The sequence below is a fragment of the Schistocerca gregaria genome, chromosome 4, assembly GCF_023897955.1.
Source record: "Schistocerca gregaria isolate iqSchGreg1 chromosome 4, iqSchGreg1.2, whole genome shotgun sequence".
NCBI classification, from domain to species: domain Eukaryota; kingdom Metazoa; phylum Arthropoda; class Insecta; order Orthoptera; family Acrididae; genus Schistocerca; species Schistocerca gregaria.
In genome coordinates this window covers 404,165,043-404,192,074 of record NC_064923.1, presented here as the reverse complement: position 1 = coordinate 404,192,074, position 27,032 = coordinate 404,165,043, and the positions used below count along the sequence as shown (strand labels likewise).

At 42.8% G+C, this 27,032-nt stretch overlaps 1 protein-coding gene across 2 annotated transcripts in view; it reads left to right on the top strand.

Annotated features, from left to right (window-relative positions):
• The window catches only part of LOC126266880 (gamma-soluble NSF attachment protein-like), a 140,945-nt gene that overhangs the window by 11,507 nt on the left and 102,406 nt on the right, over positions 1 to 27,032 (top strand). For both annotated transcript variants that reach the window (XM_049971541.1, XM_049971542.1), the window contains one exon: positions 12,501 to 12,571. In XM_049971541.1, coding sequence (XP_049827498.1) covers positions 12,501 to 12,571 — 71 coding nt within the window. The remainder of the gene's footprint in view (positions 1 to 12,500; positions 12,572 to 27,032) is intronic.

Genomic DNA, 27,032 nt, shown 5'->3' with positions numbered 1-27,032 from the left:
TCTAATCAAGCTGCGGAGCTATGGGGTATCGTCTCAGTTGTGCGACTGGATTCGTGATTTCCTGTCAGGAAGGTCGCAGTTCGTAGTAATAGACGGCAAATCATCGAGTAAAACTGAAGTGATATCAGGTGTTCCCCAGGGAAGCGTCCTGGGACCTCTACTGTTCCTGATCTATATAAATGACCTGGGTGACAACCTGAGCAGTTCTCTTAGACTGTTCGCAGATGATGCTGTAATTTACCGTCTAGTAAGGTCATCCGAAGACCAGTATCAGCTGCAAAGCGATTTAGAAAAGATTGCTGTATGGTGTGTCAGGTGGCAGTTGACGCTAAATAACGAAAAGTGTGAGATGATCCACATGAGTTCGAAAAGAAATCCGTTGGAATTCGATTACTCGATAAATAGTACAATTCTCAAGGCTGTCAATTCAACTAAGTACCTGGGTGTTAAAATTACGAACAACTTCAGTTGGAAGGACCACATAGATAATATTGTCGGGAAGGCGAGCCAAAGGTTGCGTTTCATTGGCAGGACACTTAGAAAATGCAACAAGTCCACTAAAGAGACAGCTTACACTACACTCGTTCGTCCTCTGTTAGAATATTGCTGCGCGGGGTGGGATCCTTACCAGGTGGGATTGACGGAGGACATCGAAAGGGTGCAAAAAAGGGCAGCTCGTTTTGTATTATCGCGTTATAGGGGAGAGAGTGTGGCAGATATGATACACGAGTTGGGATGGAAGTCATTACAGCATAGACGTTTTTCGTCGCGGCGAGACCTTTTTACGAAATTTCAGTCACCAACTTTCTCTTCCGAATGCGAAAATATTTTGTTGAGCCCAACCTACATAGGTAGGAATGATCATCAAAATAAAATAAGAGAAATCAGAGCTCGAACAGAAAGGTTTAGGTGTTCGTTTTTCCCGCTCGCTGTTCGGGAGTGGAATAGTAGAGAGATAGTATGATTGTGGTTCGATGAACCCTCTGCCAAGCACTTAAATGTGAATTGCATAGTAGTTATGTAGATGTAGATGTAGATCTTACTACTGAAAGATATATGTATATATTGATATAAATAGTGAAGATCAGAAATTATCAGTTTTCTCTTACAAAAAAGGTTATGGCTGTATAAACTAACAGTTCTACAAGGAGACACTACAATTTGAAATACGACAAGTGGCTATAAAATAACAACACTATTGCAACTCTTCAGATTTTACCAACAATCTAATGACATTTTGGGTTGTCGGGTATTCTGCCGAATATCAGCGTTGTATCCCCCTGCGGGTCCGGGGGTTAGAATAGACCCAAGGTATCCCTGCCTGTCATAAGAGGTGACTAAAAGGAGTCTCACAGTTTTTGGCCGTAGAAGTTCAGGTCCCATTTTATAGTTTGACCTGCCACTTTCCAAATTCTACAGAAATGGGGACTAAATGTGGGAGGACACCTTATTTGGTGCATGAGTTATCCATAGTGCCCTTAGATTTGATCTCGTAAACCTCTTGTCATGGCTTTGCATCTCCACTTGCAATTCAGCTGTTTCGGCGAGGACACTTTGTGGAGTATGTCATCTTCTTCCGTTGTCTCCTGTCCTCTTTCACCCCATGATAATATTGGATTTCTCTGCGCCCAATATCCAGCACGGTAGCCAGTTCGTTGTGGTGGGGCTGTCATGAACCCATGTGGTGGTAGCCCCCTGACAACACAGGGATCGCATTGCTGATGCCTGAGTTGTAAACTCCCCACATATGCCAAGGAGTAGATGCCTGTCTTCCTGGGGCATCAGCACTCCCTGCAATGGCCATCATGCCAGGTGGCCTTTGCTGTGGCTGGGTGGCGCCCCCATGGGGAGAGCCCCTGATCGGAGTGGGTGGCATCAGGGCTGATGACCCGCAATGAAGTGGACTGTCATTTCTTGCTGGTGACTGTACAGTGCCAGCAGTCTCTAAGAAGGGCAAGATAGAGTACAGTGCTGACAGAGATGACTCTAAATCGTTTCCTTCCCGTGCTACACCATGGGAATAATGTAGGGATACAGAAAGAACGGAACCAATTCGCCTCGGTATTTAGTCTGTAGCGGAATGGACGGAGACTCCTTTCTACCTATGAATCTTCAATTTTTTGTTGAACATCTTGAGGATATGTTTGGGGAAGTGACAGTGTTGCCCAAGATGAGAAGCGGTGCAGTATTGATTCAGACAGCATTCCCTGCCCAATCTCGGGAGTCACTCTCTTGTGACCGGCTGGTTGATATTCCTGTTTCTGTCACTCCTCACTAAAACCTCAACATGTTCCAGGGGATTATTTTCGATTGTGACCTCCTCTTGCAGTCTGATGGCGAGCTCTGCACCAATCTGGAATGGCGCAGCATTCATTTCATCCGGCGCGTTTATGGGGGACCCAAAGACAAAAGGTTTGTGACTGGTGCCTTCGTCTTGGCCTTAGAGGGTGATTCATTGCCTGAAAAGGTTATGATGATGATTTACTGCTGTGACATTAAACCATACATGCCTCCCCCTGTGTGGTGCTTTATGTGCTGGAAATTCGGGCACATTTCTTCCCTCTGCACTTCCAATGCCACATGTCGAGACTGCGGACGTCCACTGCATCCAGATACTCCCTGTGTGCCTTCTCCCACTTGTATCAACTGCAGTGAGCAGCACTCCCCCTGCTTGCCAGACTGCACAGTACTCCAAAAGGAGTGGAAAATCGTGGAGTACAAGACCCTGGACCGGTTGACTTACTATGAGGCTAAACATAAGTTTGAATGATTATATCCTGTTCAGTTGATGTCCACATATGATGCAGCTACATTACCATCACCATCATAAGTACCAGTCGTACCACATTCTGTGCGACGAACAGTGGGTCCTGTCGGCCTTCAGAATACATCCGCCCCCTTGATGGTAGGGGGAAAATATCCTTCCTTTGCTCCCAAAGTACCTACTTCAGGAGCAAGACCACCTCTCCCCCAAATGCAGGGGACATCTGTCCCCTCCCCCCAACCAGAGAAACAACAGTCTCCTCAGACTCCTCTCGTCAGAAGGGGTGTCTTGGGAGCCTCTCTCCCAAGGTCTCCATTAATGCCACAGCGGACAGTCGCCAGTGGCTAAAGGAGCTAAAAGCTACTGGACGGAGAGCTTCACACTCTTCCTCCATACCTAAAGCTACTTCAGAGAAGTCCTCCCAGCAAGCTCCTAAAGAGAAGTGAGAGGGCAAGCAAACAGATGTGTATTAAGTAAAAGGACCCTCTGGTGGTCCCAACGCCACCACTCCCTACCAATTCTGCACCTGTGGATGAGGTGGAGATCTTAGTGTCTCCTGAGGGCCTGGGTCTCACTTTTGCCTCATCCAGAATAGGAATGGATACAAATATTCAATCAGTGGCAGCAGGTGACCCTGAGGTGTAATCTGCCTCCTTGCATGCTTCATGCCTTCCCAGCCTCACGATAATGTCATCCCCAGTGGAATTGCTGCATTTATTTATTTTTTTAATTTTTTATTTTTTTTCCACCACCTGACTGAACTATGGCAACTGTTAAGCCTTACACCTGCTTTCTGCAGTGCCCTCCAGGAAATCTGGTTCCTGGCAATGCAGGTCCCTGACCTTTGCAAATATCAGGGATATTACAAGAACCATAGCGACTATACTAGAGTTTCAGGTGGAGTATGTGTCTATGTCCTGAACTCAGTATGCAGTGAACCTGTGCCCCTTCAAACCCCTCTTGAAGCTGTGACTGTCAGGATAAGGATGATGTAGGAAATAGCTGTGTGCAACGTATATCTTCCTCCAGATGGTGCAGTACCTCTGAACGCCTTGGCTGCACTTATTCATCAATGCCCTAAACCTTTCCTACTTTTGGGAGATTTTAACGCCCCTAACCCCCATAACCGTCTGTGGATAGTGAACACCGTTTGCTGGTAATGTACCTGAGAGGGACTAAGGATAAAAAAGGGACAGAAACCAGGAAAGACATGTAAGGGTATGGAAGTTGAAGGAGGAAGAAAGCAGGCTACAGTACCTACAAGTAGTAAAGGGAAGCCTCAAAAACAGTAGAAGAGGAATGGGGTAGATTCAAGGGAACATTAGTAAGTGTGGGGAAGCAATTTGTGGGAGGACAAGCAACAAAAAGAGATTGAAAGAAACACCCTGGTGGAATGATAAAATAAAGGATATAGTACAGAAGAAGAATAGAGCCTTTAGGGTATGGTTCCAGAAGAGAACAATAGAGACAAGAGAAGAGTATCAGGCAAGAAAGAAAGAAGCAAAAAGAGTGGTGGCAGAGCAAAAAAGGTTTCATATAGGATGATTAAAAGTAAGATGAAGAACAGTATGACAGATTATGCTCGAATGGTGAACAAAAGTCAATAAGATATAGAGAATGAGGAGGAACTCAAGAATATGTGGAAGGAGTATTTTGAAGAACTCCTGAACCTGAATGGAGAACTGGATGAGGAGGAACAGCAAATAGAAAAAGACGTTGCATAGGGAGAAGTGGAAGAGGCATTGGGCAAGATGAAGGGAGGGAAGTCACCAGGTCTGGATGAGCTAAGCGTAGAGACGGTGAGAGCAGCAGGAGAGGTGAGGATACAGTGGCTATATCGAGTAATGAAAATTGTTTGGAGACGGAAGGTGATCCCAGAAGACTGGAAGAAGGAAATAATTGTCCCGATCTTTAAGAAGGGAAATAGAAGAGTGCAAGAACTATCAGGGGATAGTATTGATGAATCGTGCAAAGATTTTTGAGAAAATTTTGGAAGCACAAATTCGGGCAAAACTAAAAGGAAGAATGAGAGAAGAGGAACATGGCTTCAGAACAGGAAGGTCCACAGTGGATCTAGTTTTTGCTGTAAGACAACTGCAGGAACAGCACTATGAATATGGAATAGATCTACTAATGACCTTCCTGGGCATTGAAAAAGCATATGATCGTGTACGTAGAAGCAAAGTGTGGAAAGTCTTTGAGAACAGAGTAGTAGCAAAATGGATTATTTGGAGGATAAGGGAAATGTGCCATGAAAGTGTGAGCTGTGTGAAAGTCGGAGGAGAGAGATCAGCTTGGATTGAAAAGAAGAATGGCTTGAGGCAGTGAAGTGCACTTTCACCATTAGTCTTCATTGTAGTGATGGATGATATAATGAGTACAGTAGCACAAGTAATTAGTGAAAGGAAGATGAAAGCTATGGTGTTTGCAGATGATCTGATGATTTAGGGGAATAAGGAGGACGAAGTACAAGAGCAGTTGGATGTATGGGAATGTACAGGTCAAGAATATGGGATGGAATTTAGCATAAGTAGGAGTGAGATGATTATCACAACAAGAAAGAAGGAGAGAGGAACAACTGGAATAACAATTGGTGGGGAACGATTAAGAAGAGAGTTTCTAGTATCTAGGAAGCCTGATACAGGAAGATTGAAAAAACAACATAGAAATAAACGAGCAGGGGAGAAAAGCCGAAGCACAATCCTGAAGAGTGTCGGAAGCCTGATATGGCGCAAGGATGTACCGCAAATCAGCAAAACTTTTATATACCGGTCATACTGTGTCCCAATCCTGACTTATGCATCAGAAATCTGGGTTACGAAAGGAAGAGAGAAAAGCAAAGTACAATCTAGTGAGATGCAATTCTTGAGAAACAGTATTGGGGTGACAAAGATAGACACGTTAAGAAATGAAAGGGTCAGAGTATTACTAAAGGTGGAACCATTATATGAGGAGATAGAGAAACCAAGGCTAAGATGGTTTAGAAACGTTAAAAGAATGGAGGGGAAGAGGATACCCAGGAGGATACACGAGTTGAAACTGGCAGGAAAGAGACCAAGAGAAAGACTGAGAGACAGATGGCTGAAAGGAGTAGAGGAATGGATCCAGAAGAAAAGGGGAGGCCGGATCAAAGTGAAGACAAAGAGAGATGGTTGAAAGACAGAAGATGATGGAGAGACCTATGTTCCATACAGACCTGGTCAGAGGCTGGAAACTGTCCTAGATGATGATGTTTAACCCCTTGTGGGTTGGCACTGTGCTTATTGGCGGAGGTAGAGATGTCGTAACTTTCCTGTCTCAACTTGACCTGTGCCTCTTAAATACTGGGGCCCCTACACATCCAGTGTGGCTCATGGCACTTAATTGGCCATTGATTTATCGCTCTGCAGCCCAGGACTTTTCCAATCTTTCCACTGGAGTGCCCATGATGGTAGTGACCACTTTCCCATCTTCTTGTCACTCCACCAGTGCCATTCCCCTGGACGTCTACCGAGATGGGCTTTAAACAAGGAAGACCGGGAAGCTTTCACCTCTGCTTTCACTGTTGAATCTCCCCACATAGTACCATCGCTATGGTAGTTGAGCAGGTCACAAGAATGATTGTTTCTGTGGCGAAAAACACAATCCCTTGTTCTTTAGGGTCCCCCTGGCCAAAGTTAGTACCTTGGTGGTCGCCAGAAATCGCTGAGGTCATTAAAGAGCGTCTGCGAGGTCTGTAGCGACATAAGCGGCACCCTTCCCTAGAACACCTAATAGCTTTTAAACAGCTCAGTGCCTGCATTCGCCAGCTTGTAAAAAAAAATTGAGACAGGCATGTTGGGAGAGGTACGTCTCAACCATTGGGTGCCATTCGTCACCTTCCCAAGTCTGAACGAAGATCAGGCGTGTTTGTGGCTACCAGACCCTAACAAGTGTTACTGGCATTAAAATCAATGGCATGTTATCTATTGGTGCAAATGCAATTGCTGAGCACTTTTCGGAGCACTATGCTCGAGCCTCCCTGTCAGAGCATTAACCTCCAACATTTTGCACCCTCAAGCAGCGGATGGAAAGGAAAGCCCTCTAGTTCACTGAATGTGACAGTGAACCCTATAATGCTCCATTTACAGAGTGGGAGCTCCTCAGTATTCATGCACATTGCCACGACAGCACCTGAGCCAGATTAGAACCACAGTCAGATGATCAAAAATCTCTCATCCGACTACAAATGACATCTCCTCATCATCTTCAACCGGATCTGGTGCAGTGGCATCTTTCCATGACAATGACAGCAGAGCACCATCATTCTGATACTCAAACCTGGTAAAAACCCTCTTGATGTGGATAGTATCAGCCCATCAGCCTCACCAACATTCTTTGTAAGCTGCTGGAACGTATGGTGTGTTGGTGGTTAGGTTGGGTCCTGGAGTCAATGTGGCCTACTGACTCCATGTCAGGGTGGCTTCAGCGAGTGTCGCTCTACCACTGATAATCTTGTGTCCCTCGAGTCTGCCATCGAACAGCCTTTTTCAGATGCCAACACATGGTTGTTGTCTGTTTTGATTTATGAAAAGCATATGATATGACCTAGCGACATATCCTTGCCATATTATACGAGTCTGGTCTCAGAGACCTGTTCCCGATTTTTATCGAAAATATCCTGTCACTTCTACTTTCCGTGCCCAAGTTGCTACCTGCCATAGTTACCCCCGTATCCAGGAGAATGGGGTCCCGCAGGGCACTGTATTGAGTGTATCTCTATTTTTAGTGGCCATTAACGGTCTAGCAGCAGCTGTCGGGCCATCGGTCTCACCTTCTCTGTATGCAGACAACTTCTGCATTTCATACTGCTCCTCCAGTACTGGTGTTGCCGAGCAGCGCCTATAGGGAGCCATCCACAAGGTGCAGTCAAGTCCTCTGCCCACTGCTTCCAGTCATGTGTCACACACTTCTGTCAGCATCGTACCGAGCATCTGGAACCAGAACTTTACCTTAATGATGATCCACTCACTGTAGTGGAGACATATCGATTCTTAGGACTGGTTTTCGCTGTCCAGTTGATGTGGGTTCCTCATCTTTGTCAGCTGAAGTGGAAGTGCTGGCAGCACCTCGATTCCCTCCCCTGCCTGAGCAACACCAACTGGGGTGCAGATCGCTCTATGCTGCTGCAGCTTTATGGAGCCCTTGTTCAATCCGGCCTTGACTATGGGAGTGTGGTTTAGTGTTCGGCGGCATCCTCAGTGCTGTGTTTACTCGACCCAGTGCACCACTGTGAGGTTCAACTGGCAACAGGAGCTTTTAGGACGAGTCCGGTGACCAGCATCCTGGAGTAGGCCGGAGTCCCTCCATTGAAGGTTAGATGTGCACAACTGCTCACCATTTACGTTGCACACATTCATAGTTCTCCTGAGCATCTGAATTACCGTCTCCTTTTCCCACCCACAGCGGTTCATCTCCTACATCGGAGGCCCAGGTCAGGGCTTAAGATTGCTGTTTTGCGTCTGATCTCTTCTGTCTGAAGTGGCGTCCTTGCCTTTACTACCATTACCAAAGATCCATTCACGTACACCTCCATGGTGTACACCTAGGCCGAAGCTTTGTCTGGACCTTTCACATGGTCCCAAGGACTCAGTTAACCCTGGAGCTCCCTGCTGTCACTTCCTCTTGATTCTTGACATGTACTGGGACTATGAAGTGGTTTACACTGATGGCGGATGGTCACTTTGGTTTTGCGTATGTTCATGGAGGACATATTGAACAGCACTCCTTGCCAGATGGCTGCAGTGTTTTCACTGCAGAGCTGGTGGCCATTTTTCGTGCTGTTGAGCACATCCGTTCATGCTCTGGTGAATTGTTTCTTCTGTGTACTGACTCCTTGAGCAGCCTACAAGTTATCTACCAGTGCTACCCCCATCATCCTTTGTTAGTGACCATCCATGAGTCCATCTATGCTCTGGAATGGTCCAGTCATTTTGTGGTGTTTATATGGACCCCAGTCCACATCAGAATCCCAGAAAATGAACTTGCTGACAGGCTGGCCAAACAGGCTACATGGAAACTGCTTCAAGAGATCATCATCCCTGTAACTGAACTGTGATTATTATTACACTGCTAGGTTTTTCAGGTATGGGAGACAGAATGGCATAATCTCAGTGCACACAACAAACTGCTTGTCCTTAAGGAGACTACGAATATGTGAAAGATCTCCATGCGGGCCTCTCGCAGGGACTATGTGGTTCTCTGCCGGTTCCGCATTGAGCATACACAGCTAACACATGGCTACCTCCTGTGTTGGGAGGACCCACCGTAGTGTCACTGTGGCTTACATATAAATGTTGTCCACATCTTGCTGGACTGTTCACTTTGTTGCTCTGCAGCAGACTTTTAACCTTCCCAGCACCCTACCTTCGGTGTTGGGCGACAATGCCTCAATAGCAGATTTAGTTTGTTTTATTCGTGAGGGGGTTTTTATCGTACCATCTTAGAGTGAGCATTTAGCCTTCTCTGAGGTTGCCAACCTCCCTCCATTTTAACTCTGTTGCACTTTCTTTGCATTTGTTTGTCTTGATGGTTGTCTTTTCCCTACATGCGTTCATCTAACCTTGTCTTTTTGGGGTAGACATTTTAATGTGTTGCGAGTGGCTGGCTCTTCCTCTCTTTTGTTGTGATCAGCCAGCCCAGACCATATGCTCTAATGGCTTTAATACCCTCTTCCTCTTTTTCTTGTGGCGTATGTTTTCCCCATATTTTGTTCATTCCATTAGTTTCCTTTTTAGGTGTGGTGTTGGGTGTTTTTGTACCTTGACCCATGCTTGCATCAGGAAAAAGGTACTGATAACCCTGTAGTTTGGTTCCTTTACACCCTAAACCAACCAATCAGCATCATACTTACACAATATTTCAGTAATGCAGTTTGTAATCTTTATCAAGTGTGACCTGAGACTGCTCCTGAAGTGGACCTGGACCAGGTCGCACCTGATGAACGTTAACAGTTATGTTACCGAAATAACGTACAAATATGATGCTGATAACCGACAGAACACCCGACAACCCGAGATCTCAGTGGAACTATTGCTGAAAGGCTTTTTGTTTAAGAAACCTATTTATTTATTTATATACTTCCCTCCTCTGTCCTTACAATACTCCATGTGAATTTTCCATTGGAAACCATGGAGGGGGACTTCCTTTGTGAGCTTGACGCATGCTGCTCATTCTTTCACTGCTTCAGTGTACTGAAGTCTTGTTCATTTCAATGCCGACTTGACTTTGGGGTATAGATAAGCCACATGGTGCCAGGTCAGGTGAATAAAGTAGTTGGTGTAACTATGGGATGTTGAACTTTGCTAGAAATCTCTTAACAGAAATGCGGTATGATTCGATGCATTGTAGTGATGCAGAACCAATGACTTGTCCTTTCACAGTTCGGGTGGCATTTTCTTATTTTCTCTCAAGGGTTGAGCAAGAAACTCAAAGTAGTAATCTTGATTAATAGTTTGACCTTCAGAAACCAAGTGAAGATACACAATTCCTTCAATATTTATTTATTTATTTATTTATTTATTTTCCAATCATCGCTTTGAGTCTCGATGTGCTGGTTTGAGCATTTTTTCGCTCTTGGTGAAGTCGTACCCTTCCATTACATTAATTGGCATTTAGTTTCTGATGCATAAGTGAAAAACCATAATTCATCACATGTTATTACTCTTTCCAAGACATTAGTATCATTTTCAGTGGTATTCAAAGTGTCAATACATAAATTTTCATAAGATTCTTTTTGTTTGATCGTGAAAATTTTTGGCACCAATTTTGCTCACACTTTACTGGTGTTAAACTGGTTGTGTACAATTTGTCTTATGCATTCTTTGTCAATTCCTACAGTTTCAGCAATCAATCAAATACTCAGCCGATTATCAGATTACCTACTTTTTCAATATGTTTTGAAGGATGTCCCATGTGTGTCATCTTCAGTGTCTTCTCAGTGCTCTTGGAAATGCTTGAGTCATTCATAAACTCGCATATATGATAAACAGTCTTTGTCATAAACTTCTTTCAGTAAAAGCATATCCATTCATTACCCATCAAAGCAAAATAGCAGCTCTTACACGTATGGAGGCCACAACCACACTAATTTGTAAACAGATTCCAGAGATGCTGCATTCGACTGAGAAAGCTTAACAGCTATTGGTTGTTCATCATTGATGCATGTGTACTTACTCTGTGAGATGGTCAGCCCCATTATTTTATAGTCACACCTCGTAGTAAGTTGAATAACAGTGTTTCTCTCTCAAAAAGTGCTACAGTTTATTCTTTAAGGTGTGTAAATTATGTCTTAAAATCAAATAGTAGTATGTTGTAAAAAATGTCCATATTTTATGTTACTGCAGTCTGCAGCTTTTTTATTACTTGCATTTCTGTGAAAGTTTTCTCTTCCCCTGTATGTTGTAGTTATGTACATTACTATTCATTACATTATGTTCTGAATAGTTCATGAGATTGTAAGATTAGTTTCAAGCCGTGTCCTGTCGATTGTGGCCTCTCTGAACAGGTCTGCAGTGACAGACTTCCCATGGTGCAGTTGTGGTGACCATGACAAGAAACATAGAATGACAGGGCTCCCACGTAGTGAATTCTCATTTTGGCTCATTTATCACTCTTGAACATTACTGTTCAGCATCTGAATGCATTTTGTAAGACACTGCCTAACCAGTAACAATTTACTGAAATTTGGTGGATTTTCCTGATCAGAGGACTGTATTCTAAAAATTGATATCTTTTCTTCTAATTTCAAGAGAAAAAAAGCCTAGTACGACACTTTTTCTTCTTCTCATGTAGGATGCTTAAGTATAATACTTCTCAAATTCTGATAGCATCTATGAATCTTTTTACACATCCCCACAGTTTTTTCTGGCATGAGGATTGTGGATACCCAACCAATATACACTCCATGCAATTTATATTTTGGATAACAACAGCCCTTTCAAGCTGTCATAAACAGAAAAGTTAAAACACCAGAAAACTGCAGTGAAATGCAGGAAGATGTGTAAAGGATCATCAGTTTGCACAGAGATAGGCAGCTAAATGTAAAACACTGTGCTTAAATGGAATAGTAGACTCATTACTGTTCAACTACACTATAGACAGTAAATCGCTGGAGATTGTAACAAACATGGAATATGTGGGAGTAACCTTTTTTTGTAACTTAAAGTAGGGAGATGTTCATCAAATTCTAGCTGCAGATGCTAAAAGAGAATGTTGTGCAGCACTGAATGTTTATTTCACGAGTTGGGCAACACATTACTTCCTCCTATGTACATCTTGCAAAAGGACCATAATGGGAAAACTGGAGAAATTTGAGCTCATTCATGGGCTTACCAATGTTGTTCTCATCCACCATTATTGATTGGAGCAGGAAGGGGTGTAATTCATAGTGACATCAGAAGTACTCTGCACCACTTGCCTTTTGGAGTACTCACTCACATGTAGATGTGAATATGTGCAATTATTCTTTACATTTGTAGTATTAACTAAAAAAAAGCAATCGTCTCTAAAGCTAATATTAAGACATTAAATTCATACAATAAGATTTACTGTTGAATACCATCAGACAGCCACACTATTAGTGCTTGGTCTAGATTTACATACATTCCTTAAAAAAGGAAGACAATAATTTGTGGAAAGTCTTGTGTAAGACAAGAATGCTGTCAGTTTTTATACCCAAGTATTAATAATTTTTCATACAATGTTATGAAATTTCCAGATAGAAGATAGTCCCAGGCAAGGCGCTGAATTTGTCAGCAAAGTGGCTCGCATCATGGTGAAACTTCAGATGTAAGTAGAAAGAATAATTCTGCTGCAGCATTATTGAGTGATAATTAGAGAACACGTCTTTTGATAGACAGCAAATGAAAATTACTGGCATAATTATCTACCAATCACTGACAGGAATCGAGTAAAAAAAATACTTGGTAGTAAATTTTTTTAGCACTTGCATGTTAAATTCTTTTAGTAAATGTGATGCCAAGATTGTTACTATCCTTGATGTGTAATTCACATGTGCTACATAAAACGAATGATTACTTTATAATACATTTGACAGAATCTTGTTGATAGAATTGTAGAATTTATGGCATTCAACCAAATTCAGCTCAAGATTATGTATGGGTTTTGACCTCTTTAGAACAAGTATATTTTGTTTACATTAGCCAGCTGATTCATTCCATAAATGGTCAGAAATGACACGTTCCAAATGGAAACTCTCAGAAATATTATGTTTGTTACAAGAAGGTGTCGGGGGCTATAATTAAAGTGCAGCTACTCACCGAGGACTGATGTGGGCTGTTATCAGATGGCAGTGACACTTGGTGTGCAAATGTGTTAATGTGGAACTGTTTTATACTGGTTTATATTTTGGCAAACAGGTGTAAATCTGGGATTGTACAGCATCTCATAAATGTCTTCAGTGCTCATATTGAACAAATTCTGTAAGCAGCTGTTGATATGAGGGTTGTCCAGAAAGTAAGTCCCAATCGGTCGCGAAATGGATACCATTGGGAAAATCTGGTAAAGCTTTACACAGATGTGTTGGGCAGTGTCTCTAGTATGCCTGTCGATTGTGTCGCGTCGGTCTTTTCAGTTTTGAGTGAACAGTGGGCACGTAAAGATGCATAGGGAATAGTCTCCCACCAAGTATGAGGGCCTGGTTAGAGATTTCGCCTGTGTAGTGCAGCCCACATAGCACAACTGTCTAGAAGTTCCTTCTTCATGCCAATTCTTGGCTGCACACTGCAGGGCAATGAAGACACTCCTGCAGTGTTTCCAATGAGAAGTGTTTGATCACACACAATACAGTCTGTAATTGTCTCCCCCTGAGTGTCATCTCTGCTCACAAGAACTGCTGGCTATGCAGACAGAATTTTTCCACAGACGGCAAGCTGCAGACCAGTGCAGATAACTGGCCGAAAGCACAGGTGGCTGCTTTCTGTGACAAGGATATTGGAAAGTTGGTACAACACTACAACAACACTCGAAGTTGGAGTGGTGACTATGTAGAGAAGTAGGTAGAAGGTGTACCTAACTGTTGCAAATAAAATGTTTCTAGTTTTCACTGTGGTTTCCATTTCACAACCGACTGGAACTTACTTTCTGGACAACCCTCGCATTATCAACTTTATGCTCTTCTCACTTGTTTGATCTTTTCTGCTTATGTCCTGTTCCTAATCAAATACATATGGGAACATTTCTGTACCTCATTCTTGCATTCACAGCACCAGATTTCCATCTTGGAACTAATTTTTTCCAGCGTAAATTGGTTCTGCAGTATTGCATTAGAACATCTACAAACTTTTGCTCCCATGCAATAATTATAGCCCACACTGGACCTCAGTGAATAACTGCACTTTAGTTATGACCACTGCACAAAACAGAGAATGCCCTTGTTTCCATGAAAGAAGTCTTCGTTATCACACACAGATGTGCTTAGAGATGTTAGATTTTGCTGGAAATAACATTCCATAAGTTCATGGTCATTCAGCAGAGTACTTAATGAAATTGATAAGTTCATATTTTAGCAAAGGGCTCTGGATCCATAATGCTTGGCTGGTATACTGCAGTCTAGATGTCAATTTTTACAATGTGAAACTGGAATTGACATATCAGAGAAATCAAATCATTCATCACTGGAGTACTATGTCCTTACAAATGTCCACTATTGATGTCATTGAGTTGTTGGAACTATTCAAAGTATTTTTCTGCATCATTGATTTCAGAGATGCTGTTGTGTAATTCCTTTGTATGTAGCTCACTGTCTGGTGCAAGCTTTTTCTGATGAGCACCATTTCAGTTATTTGCTTCTCTGATGTGCGGATGCATAGTGTCAATGTCTGTCACATATGCTTGTTTTGTGTATGGTGGTGTAATGTTGTAATTGTGGTGAAGGTGATAGAGATGACAGAGAAGGAAGAGTGTGAAACCTGGTGCCATCACATAGGTTACTCAAATATCACCAAGGTGGCTGCTGAGCTTTGCACCTTCATCCAATGGACAGATTGTCAACAGTGTCAGAGGGAGTATGATCTCCTACTCTCCTGTACAGGGAGGTTCATCGGTTTTGTCGGGTGATAGTTCCAAATGTCATTACGTATCCCAGACAGCCTATGCTGCCATTGATGGCAGAATGTAAAGGAGACTCGAAGGAACACCGTGCTTCCACTTAAAAACTCTGACATAATTTAAACTGCAGTATGGTTGCATACGTACAATATCCTTACCATATATAGTCAGTTCTTGGGTATAAGAGAAATTTTGTTTCGAAATCTTCATTTCTGATTAAGAAATTAGGAAAAGCAGGAGTAAAGGGGCAGACTCACCAAACAACAACAGCAGCAGCAGCAGCAGCGAGTTGTTAATAGGCACAAAAAAAAAAAAACCAAAAAACAACCTTACAGATTTCAGAAAAATCCTTCAGGAGCTTATGTGGACACTGTGTCTGTCTGTGTGTCTGTCTGTCTGTCTGTCCGTCTCTGTGTGTGTGTGTGTGTGTGTGTGTGTGTGTGTGTGTGTGTGTGTGTGTGTGTGTGTGTGTAAAGTTATTCTGAAAGCCAGCAAGTTTTCTTTCTCTTTTGTATGTGCCTATCAATGACTCAGTACTACTGCTGTTTGGTGAGTAGTAACTCTGATTTACAGGGAGGCTTTTATAATGCCTGTAATTCGAACAAACTCCAAACTTCTGGAAAATAAAGTTGCTTTAACACTCGTGGGACAGGGTGGAGTCCACATGCAGTGCCTCAGACAAATAATACGAAACAAGATCTGTTCACGATATATCCTCTTACATAATAATTAAACCTTTGAAGTTCTCGGTAATTTTTTCTAATGAATAGATCTGCTAATAAAGCTTGTTCATTTATATTCAGAATTAGTAAAAGATTTCATCATAAGTCGATGAAATGATTTATTTACAAAACTTTGGCTACTAAGCATCTGGAAAATCATACCTCACACCTGCCACCTCCTTGTAAATAAACAAGTGTTGATTGCTAAACAACTTCCACCGTGAAAATAGCGTTCATTAATTATATTATACTCTATAAATTGCTCTTCAGCTTGTGTCTCACTCTTTTCCTTTTCAGACCAATCAAAAGAGTGTCATCAGCATATACAAAATCATGTACAACTGTAAGTGGTTTTATTATTGTCTAGCATAACCAAATGAAACAGGTAAATCACTAATGCAACAGTTACAAACATGTAGTCTCTTTTGTCCAGTGTACTGTAGTAGTTCCATACCATATCAGAAGACATGTTACCACATATGGTCTTGAAAGTTTCACTATTACTATTCCTCTTCCTCAAAAGAGAAGTCAGTTTGGCCAGTGTTGTACAAATAAGAACAAGGTACTAAACTTTCCACTATAAAGTGTTTTGAAATTAAAATTACCTCTGCATAGAAGAAATGCAAACACTTCTCGTGTGTTCAAGAAAGAGTAAAACAAACTCTTTCAATTACAGTTTTACTAACTAAACTGTTACAAAAGAATTTATCTTTTCTGATGACCCATTGTAGGTCTAGCATAACATCTGGCTATTTAGGGCAAGACCTCCATAGATAAGAGGCTGTGTAAAGATTGAAGTTTCATCCATTTTAATTGTTCACAGTTCTTAAGGCTGCTCTGGTATTTCTTGTTACCAGTGTTCTTTATTGTCCACATCTCCACTCCACACCACTATCCGCACCTGTAGTATTCTTTACACAAGTATAGACATTTTCAACACCAAGTACAGCCTCTTTCCTAAGTGCTGCTTTCTCCCTGCACTATTTAGCATATATCCAATCATTACTTTTTGGGTACACCAACTTTTTAAAACAGGGCTGCAAAGTAAACTTGATTAGTTGACTCTCCAAAAGAAAGTAAGAATCGAAAGTTGCCTACAAACAACTACATTATCGCCTCTAATCCTATAAGCATACACCAAATGCCATACGTTTCCCATGGCCTCCTTTTGAAACGTGCTCCTTCACAGCCCTAAAACAGTAATGACATTACAGATTGTCTCATCTGTATGACTATCTTTCCTCTTATACTTCCATACTGTACAACATGAGAATATTTATAATCTCACACAATCTTATGACTTGGCTGAATAGTAAATACATTCTCTCATAATTAATAAATTTCTTAGGTTTCGTGATGTACTGATTTACTAGACAGTTTTGAAACTATGTGGATTATTATTGCTCATCTCTTATTCACTAATGCATGATCTTTAGTCTTGAATGCTATACATACTCTTATCTTTTCCTGCCTCCTGTTCAGTTAATACAACTACAACTGGCCTCTTAGTTATTAAGAATCACTCCCCCCCCCCCCCCCCCCCCCCCATATAAACGGCGAGTCATTTACGATTTGTTCACTTTTTTCACTCTTTTTATTACTCTTAATTAAAACTAAATCCCCTACCTTGTACTGTAAAGGTGTATCTTTCTCCTATCTCGTTTTCCTTCTCCCAGCCCCTCTCATTAGCAAATTATTCACATCATTGATGAGTAATTCATGTGCACCAGCATCCCACCTTAGCCATTCCACCCACTTCAGCAGTGATTCTCCTTCATTTCGCTCTCCTGTTTCCATTGAGAAACCCTTCGTCACTGAATGAAGCATCACATTTAATACCTTTTCAAATTCTATCACCGCATCTGTCCATTTTGAATGCCTGCCTGTGCAATTGTCTGACAAAACATGACCAATTTGCGCATGACTCATTCTACTGGATTACTTTGGGAATAAAATTTAGAAATTAAGATATTGTTCACACCTTCCCATGTCAAAAATTCTTTAAACTCTTCATCTAGAAATTGTGTCCCATTATCCTACAGCAAATTTTTCGGTTTACACACATTTTAAAAATGTTAATTTTGTTATAACATTGTGAGATGTTGCCTTCCTTAAAGCGTATAACTTTACTAGTTTGGCGCAGTATTCAAATACCATAAGTCACACATCATTCCTCCCCAGCTCAAGAGACAGTGGACCGTAAGAGTCCATGGTCGATACACCCCACAAATTACATGGAGCTATGGGATACAATTTAGTGTGAACACCAATAGTTTGTACCTAAACTTTCTGACACATCTAACAGGTTCTCTTGGATTCTTCTGACTAGGTGATTAATATTCTTGATGTCGTAAAATTTGCAATTTCGAATTTTCAGTAGTATCAGTATGATTTTGGTGCAAGGCGTCTCTGTTTAAATATAAGTGACTGTCTTAGTTTTGTCCATGTTCTAAGTTTCTACAAAAATTGGTTTTTTTTTTTTGTACGTATTTACCTTCAGAAAATAAGTAGCAGATTTGTCCCTCTTTTTTTCTTTTTTAACTTTGTTTTTTCTTTTTTTTTTAATTTGGTTCAATTGAAAATCTACAGGTATTTGAGACAGTGCATTGGGTTTGTATTATCTTGCTGCTTTATGTAGTAATAGTAAAGCACAATTTCTGTAGAAAGAGAGCTCATTGTGTTAGCCTGATGTGTTGAAAAAGTTTATTCTTCAATAGAAATGTCAATGCACTATTGTCTGCATATATTAATATCTCATATCGCTCTAGTTGGTATTTAAATTTCTTGAAACCCACACTACTGATAATGTTTCCTTTTCTGTAATCACCCCAAATCGCCCCAGGGAACCCACTGCTCTTTTGTGGTATGTTTTTGGTGTGCATGGACCCCGAGGTATTGCAGCCTTTCTTCTCCCCGGGCTGCATTCCCTTCCCCACATCCACTCCTCCCCACCCCCACCCCCACCCCCTTTCTCCCTCAGTGCTTCCATTTATGACAACCCAGGTGTTCACTTGGTTTTGCTTTTCCTTTTTGGTCATGTTTCATGGTGTCACTCACTCCGTCCCGCTTGGGATTTAACCAGTCTGAAATTGTTTTGACAGTGTTAACCACATGGGGAAGAACTCTCTCCCTGGTATCTCTGGTGTGGGTTCCTATCACTACCCCCCCTCCTCCCTTCCTTCCCCGCCATAGTGCCAACTGCTTGTTAGGTCACCAGAGGTCACCAGTCCATGGGTCACATAGCACATTGACGTTTCCTGTTTTGTAACCATCAGGCTGAACCTCATGACAACACAGGGGTCACACTTATGGTATGTAAGCTGCCACTGCCTCATGTATGCCTAAGAGTGGTTGTTCATCTTTTCAGTGAATTGGAACTGCCGGCAATGACCGCTATGACAAGCAGCTCTTGCCATGACTGGGTGGGGCCCACAGGGTGAGCCGCTAATCAGAATGGGTGGCTGGGTGGACGCTCTGCTCATGAAGCTCCGTACTTTAGGCTGCTCTTGTGTAGCCGTCTCTTTAGACAGGAATAGTTCCCTCTCTGCTCCTACTTTTGCTTCCTCCACTTTCCCCTCCCTGCCCAGCCTGTGGGAGGAGGGCCAGGCCAGCCAGGTTGGAGTGAAATCCTTTTCCCATTATTGGGTTTGTTCTATGACAGATAAGGGTACTTTCACTGCTACCAAATGGCTCTTTTTTGTGTAACATATTGAAGATAACTTAGTTGAATTTGACTCAATAAGATGCGCTCTGGTTCCCTGCTGATTAGAACCTCTTCTGTCAGTCAGTTAGCTTCCCTTTGAGCTTGTGACCACTTAGAAGACATCCCATTGAGCATCAATCTTCACCAGTCCTCAAATATTACCTAGAACATTATCTTCCACAGCCCCCCACCCCCTTTTAAATACGAGAAACTCAGGGCTACTTTGGCAGGCCATGGGGTTCTATTTTGTCCAACGAGTCCCAGTAGGTCTTAAGGACAATTGCAGTGATACCAGTGCTTTCATCCTGGCTTTTGAGGGGGATACTCTACCGGAAAAAGACAGATATGGTTAACTATAGCAACGTGAAGCCCTGTATCCCACCTCCAGTGTGCTATTTTTGATGTGTCTGTTTTGGTAACATGTCTTTGCAATGTGACGCGAATCCTATTTGCTGCACCACTCACTAACTCTCTCCGTATGGAGAGTTCTTGCACCCCACCGCCAAAAATGCGTGGACTGTTCCTGACCAAATTCTCCTTGCTCAATGGATTGCCTGATCTATAAAAAGGAAAAACTCTAGATCAGTCCTACTGTGAGGACAGACAAATTCAACAATCTCCACCCATTCTCTTTAACATCTAGCCTTGCTTCTGCTGCAGCCTTTCCTCCTCCTCCTCCTCCTCCTCCTCCTCCTCCTCCTTCCTCCTTAGCTCCTTCTCGTCTCTCATCCCTTTCCTCCTTTCTGTTGGTTTCCATTCCATCCCCTCATGGAACCACTCCTTCTCCTTGGCCAGAGAAAAAAACCCTCTTCTCTGACACCCGCTGAGGATGGAACTCCCTATAAGAACTCTCCTGTCCCGTGAATTGAGGACCAGAAGCCTGTTTCTTTGAGTCACACACAGGACCCCTCCTCGGTGGGCCTCAGGGCTACTTGTTCTCTTTCGGATCCTGATATTGCAGTGACTTTGTCTCATCCCAACCACACCTCTTACCCTCCAGAGGAGGAGGAGGAGGAGGAGATGCATAAGTCTTCCAAGATGAGCACTCTCCTCCATCACCCTCACCCCTGCCCTCCTCCCCCCTCCTCTTTTGTGACTTACCTGGGGGTGCTGCCCACTTCCTCTCAATCAGGGTCCGATATTACATTCGTGGATGTCACTCAATCCTCACTGGTGATGGACACTGACTCACCACAATGACAGAGTTCAATGTCAGTCCAGTCTCTTTCAGTGGAACCATAATGGTTATTATTGTCACCTCCTGGAATTGCAATCTTGTCTTTATCTTTACACTGTAACTTGTCTTGTATTGCAGGAACATTATTTTGTGGATACTCATTTGTCATCTCTTTGTGGTTTCCAGCCCTTCTGCTGAAACAGCATCCGCTCTTCGCAAGCCTGTGGTGGTGTTTGTATGTTGGTCCACATGGGCATTGGTAGTTTCTAGGTTTCTCTTCATACAGCACTGGAAGTGATGGCTATTTTGACCTATTTAGACTCTGAAATCTGCAATCTTTATCTCCTCCCAGATCTGCCTCTTACACTTCTTGCTCTCCTTCGACAGCCCCCTCCTCTCCTTCCGCCTCCACCCTCTGCGGGATGGTACTGCAATCACCGACTGGGGTGACCTACTGGCAGGGCTTGATCTCTGTCTCCTCAACACTGTAGCCCCACACACTGTAGTGCAGCACACAACACTTTTTCAGCCATCACTCTTTTCATGTGTAGCCCTGGATTCCTCTCCTCAATTCAATGGGGAGTTCATGACAATTTGTGTGACAGTGACCATTGTCTGACTGTCTTATCTTTTCTCCATCACTTGCCTGGTTGCCCTTACTGCTGGACCATTACTAATGCAGATTGCTATGTGTTTTCCTCGGCTGCTGTCCCAACTGTTCCACTACATGATGACACTGAAGATTCTGCATGGAGTTTGGGTGATGCTGCCCTTTCAGCAGCCTCTTTGGCGATTCTGTTATGATCTGGTTGCCCACTCGACAGAAGACTGTCCATTGATGGACCCCTGAAATTGCTGCGGCTATTAAATATTGCTCCAATGATTAAAATGGCATCCATCTCTTGTCCACCTCCTAGCTTTGTCAGCTTTGGGCTCAGGTCTGTTATCTTCTTAAAGGCCCGAGATGGATTTGTTGGGAATAATATGTTGCTGCCACACGAGTGCGTACTCCCCCTTCCTAGATATGGGCAAAGATCAGGCTTACTTTTGCTTGCCATCCTTAGATAGGCGTTCCGGGAATGTCTGTGAATGGTATTATCCTTACCAGCTCGGACTCTATTGCTGAGCATTTTGTTCGGCATTTCACCATGGCATTAGTGTTGGTCCATTACCTGTCTGCATTCCATCTTCTCAAACACCATCTGGAAAGACTCCCTTTGTCTTTTGTTCCTCATGACCTGGATCCTTATAACGCCCTGTGTATCAGGTGGGAATGTGCCAGCACCCTTGCTCTCTGTGCTGATATGGCTCTTGGACCGGAACGGGTGCACAAGGAAATGCTTCAACACCTGTCTGTGACAGCCAGTGTCTTGTATGTGCCCTTTTTAACTACCTCTGGAGTGAGGGGGAATTCCCTTCACAATGATGAGGAAGTGCCATTATACCAATTTTGAAATTAGGTAAATCACTTCTTTAGATGGACAACTATTGTCTGTCAGTTTAACCAGTGACCACTCCAAGTTACTTGAATGTATGTTGAGTCAATTGCTGGTTGGAGCCTTGATTTCAGGGATTGCTTGGCTTCAACCGAGGTGGTTTTCATTGAGTCTGTTATCTGATTGGTGTTTGTCTGACATCAACACCTTGTTGCAGTCTTCTTTGATCTACATAAAGCTTATGACACTACATGATGCCTCCAAATCCATGTACCTTATACAAGAGGGGCATCTGTGGCTCGCTCCCTCTTTGTATGCTTATGATTTTTGCACTTATTTTTGTTCATCCACAATGGGCATTGCGGAACACAGACTGCAGAGAGCAACATACTGAGCGTAATCTTGGGCTCTTACTCATGGCTTCCATTTTTTGGCTGCCAAGACCTGCATTGTACATTTCTGTCATCAACATACAGTCCTTCTCCATCTAGATCTGTACCTTGATGGCACATCCCTGAGTGATTTACTCTCATTGTTTTTTGGGACTGGCCTTTGATGTCCAGTTGACGTGTCTTCCCCATCATCGGCAACTAAAGAGGACATGATTGATCCTCAGTGCTCTTTGATACCTCAGCAACACCAGTGGGGACATGGACCACTCTACTATGATATGGCTCTACACAACATTGATGCAGTCCCATCTAGATTACTGGAGTCCCACACACAGCTTGCATCACCTTCAGTATCACAAATGTTGGATCTGATACACCATCCTGGGATATGATTGGCATCTGGTGCCTTTCAGACTAGCCCTGTGGTGAACCACCAAGTGGAGACAAGGGTTACACCATTGCTGGTTCTGTGCCAACAACATTTGGTCGCTTTTGCCTTATGCACCCATTGTGCCCCAGATCACCCAACTACCATCTCCTCTTTCCAGATACCCCCTGCAATGGCGGCCGAGGTCTGGGGTTATGATTGCCATCCGCATCCAGTCCCTCTTTTTTTTTTCTGAACACAAGCTGTCCCTTCCATCACCTCTTCTCCAGGCCTGTTCATTTACGTCCGTGATGCATTCCTCATCCACAACACTGTTGTGATCTATCACAAGGTTCAAAAGATTCAGCTCATCCTGAAGCCCTCCCCCACCAATTCATCTCCATTCTCAGTGCATTTCGGGCTTCAGAAATAGTCTGTATTGATGGCTCAATGGTTGCCGGTCACACTGGCTTTGCTTTTGTTCATGTGGGATGCAATGAACTCTGCTACTTGCTCGATGACTTCACTGTTTTCATTGCGGAGTTGTTAGCCATTTCTCACGCTCTCAAGGATATCCGTCCATACACCAGTGAGTGCTTCATCTGTAGTGACTCCTAGACCAGTTTACAAGCTCTTGACCAGTACTACCCTTACTGTCCCTTGGTCATGACTATCCAGGATTCACTTTTTGCCCCCGAACAGTGTGGATGCTCATGGGCTTTGTATGGATCCTGTATCACACAATTTAAAGGCTAACAAAATTGGCTACTGACAAGCTACCTTTTAAGATTGGTATTCCAGAATTGGACCTTTGATCAATAGTATGCCGTCATGTTGCAAGGGTGTGGAATGGTATACTCTGACTTTGCCAAACAAACTATGACCGATAAAGAAGGCCACGAATCTGTGGAGGCCAACCATGCCGAGCTCTTGCAAGGACTCAATCTTTTGTCTGCTCTGCATTGTCCATACTTAGCTGACTCATGGTCATTCCCCCTATCATGAGGATCTGTCATTGTGGTGCCCATGTGAAAGTGATCCACATTTTGCTGGACTGTGATAACCTAGCAGCCCTACAGCACACACTTAATCTTCCTGTCGCGTTACCCGTAGTGTTAGCGGATGATGCCTCAGTGGCTGACTTGGTTTTATGCTTATTTGTGAAGCGGGTTTTTGTCATTCTCTCTAAGGGAGGGTTTGCCTCTGTAGTCTGGGGGTAGTGTCTTTGAATCATAATCAAAACGTCTTTGGTCCCGGGTTTGAATCCCGCTGCTGCTTAAATTTTGATTAATAATCAGCATTGGCGACCGAAGACTTCTGGCATAAGAAGTCGCCCATCTTTCTGCCAACAGTCTTGTCAAAGAGGGCAGAGGAGCAGACAGAGGTTCAGGGCCCTCTCTTGTACTTGGGGTAGGAAACTGTCCCTAAGGATGGGAGAATCAGCAGTGATCAACGGTATGAGGATGCAGAAGGCAATGGAAACCACTGCATTAAAGACATGTAACATTTATTCACAGTACATGTGGCCTGTAATTGAAGAAGTGTCATGATGATCGTTTCTTTAGCAAAAGATTCCGGAATAGTCCCCCATTCAGATCTCCGAGAGGACACTGCCAAGGGGAGGTTAGCCATGAGGAAGAGATTGAATACTCAATGGAAGGATAACATTCTACAAGTCAGGGTGTGGAATGTTAGAAGCTTGAACATGGTAGGGAAATTGGAAAATCTGAAAAGGGAAATGCAAGGTTCAATCTAGATGTAGTTGAAGTGAAGTGGAAAGAAGACAAGGATCTCTGGTCAGACGAGTGTAGGGTGATATCAACAGCAGTAGAAAATAGAATAACGTGAGTTGGATTCTGTATGAACAGGAAGATATGGCAGAGTATGTGTTACTGTGAACATTCAGCAATAGGACTGTTCTTATCAGAATCAACAACAAACCAACACTGACAGTGATAGTTCAGGTATATATGCCGACATTGCAAGCTGTAGGTGAACAGGTAGAGAAAGTGCATGAGGATATTGAAAGGGTAATACAGAATGTAATGGGAGATGAAACTTTAATAGTCATGGGAGACTGGAATGCAGTTGTAGGAGGAGGAGTAGAAGAAAAGGTTACAGGAGAATATGAACTTGGGACAAGCAGTGAGAGAGGAGAAAGGCTAATTGAGTTCATTTACAAATTACAGCTAGTAATAGCAAATACTCTGTTCAAGAATCACAAGAGGAGGAGGTATACTTGGAAAAGGCCAGTTGATACGGGAAGATTTCAGTTAGATTACATCACGGTCAGACAGAGATTCTGAAATTAGAGACTGGATTGTATGGTCTACCCAGGAGCATACATAGACTCAGATCACAATATAGTAGTGATGAAGAGTAGCCTGAAGTTTAAGACATTAGGCAGGAAGAATCAATACACAAAGAAGTGGGTTATGGAAGTACAAAGGAATGATGAGATACGGTTGAAATTCTCTAGGGCTATAGATACAGCAATAAGGAATAGCTCAGTAGGCAGTACAGTTGAAGAGGAATGGACATCTCTGAAAAGGGCCATCACAGAAGTTGAGAAGGAAAACATGGGTATAAAGAAGGTAACTGCAAAGAAACCATGGGTAACACATGAAATACTAAATTGATTGATGAAAGGAGGAAGTACAAAAATGTTCCGGGAAACTCAGGAATAGAGAAATACAAGTCGCTGAGGAATGAAATAAATGGGAAGTGCAGGGAAACTAAGACGAAATGGGTGCAGGAAAAATGTGAAGACGACGAGAAAGAAATAATTGTAAGGAGGACAGTCTCAGGATACAGGAAAGTCAAAACAACTTTCGGTGACATTAAAAGCAAGTGTGGTAACATTAAGAGTGCAATGGGAATTCCAATGTTAAATGCAGAGGAGAGAGCTGATAGGTGGAAAGAATACATTGAAAGTCTCAGTGAGGGGGAAGATTTGTCCGATGTGACAGAAGAAGAAACACGAGTCGATTTAGAAGAGATAGGGGATCCAGTACTAGAATCAGAATGTAACAGATTTTTCGAGGGCTTAAGATCAAATAAAGCATTAGGGATAGATAACATTCCATCACAATTTTGAAAATCATAGGGGGAACTGGCAACAAAACAACTATTCATGTTGTGCAGAATGTATGACTATGGCGACATACTGTCCAACTTTTGGAAAAGTATCATCCACACGATTCCAAACACGGCAAGAGCTGACAGGTGGGAGAATTACCGCACAATCAGCTTAACAGCTCATGCATCCAAGTTGCTGACAAGACAAATATACCAAAGAATGGAAAAGAAAATTGAGGATGTGCTAGATGATGATCAGTTTGGCTTTAGGAAAGGTAAAGGCACAAGAGAGGCAATACTGACATTGCGGTTAATAATGGAAGCAAGACTAAAGAAAAATTAAGACATGTTCATAGGATTTCTCAACCTGGAAAAAGCATTTGACAGTGTAAAATGGTGCAAGATGTTCGAAATTCTGCAAAAAGTAGTAAGCTATAGGGAGAGACAGGTCATGTTCAATATGTACAACAGCCAAGAGGGAATAATAATAGTGGACAACCAAGAACAAAGTGCTTGTATTAAAAAGGTTGTAAGACAAGGATGTAGTCTTTTGCCCCTCCTGTTCAATCTGTACATCGAGGAAGCATTAATTTGAGGAAGAAATTTGTGAAAATGTGCATCTGGAGTACAGCATTGTATTGTAGTGAAACATGGACTATGGGAAAACCAGAACAGAAGAGAATTTAAGCATTTTAGATGTGGCGCTACAGACAATGTTTAAAATTAGATGGACTGATAAAGTAAGGAATGAAGAGGTTCTGCGCAGAATTAGGGAGGAAAGGAATATGTGGAAAACACTGATAAGGAGAAGGGGCATGATAATAGGACATCTGTTAAGACATGATGGAATGACTTCCATGGTACTAGAGGGAGCTGTGGAGGGCAAAAACTGTAGAGGAAGACAAAGGTTGGAATACATCCAGTGAATATGGAGACGTAGGTTGCAAGTGCTACTCTGAGATGAAGAGGATAGCACAGGAGAGGAATTCGTGGTGGGCCGCATCAAACCAGTCACAAGACTGATGAAAAAAACAGAGGGCGCTTTAGCTTCGTCGGCCAGTTAAGGGGTTGACTGGGTGCCCTGTTGCCTCTTCTGCACTGAAAGGGCAGCAGCTCTCTGGGATTGGTGTGTGATACACCTCAATCCTTGCCCTTCCCACTCGTTTGCTCTTCTTCCTCCTTGTTGACTCAGTGTTCTTCATGTGTTTCTCATGCCCTGTCCGTGTTGCTATTCTGTGTTGGGAATTGTTGGATGGGGTACCTCTGGTATGTGGCGTTGGGTATGTCCTCTGTTACACTTTCTGCC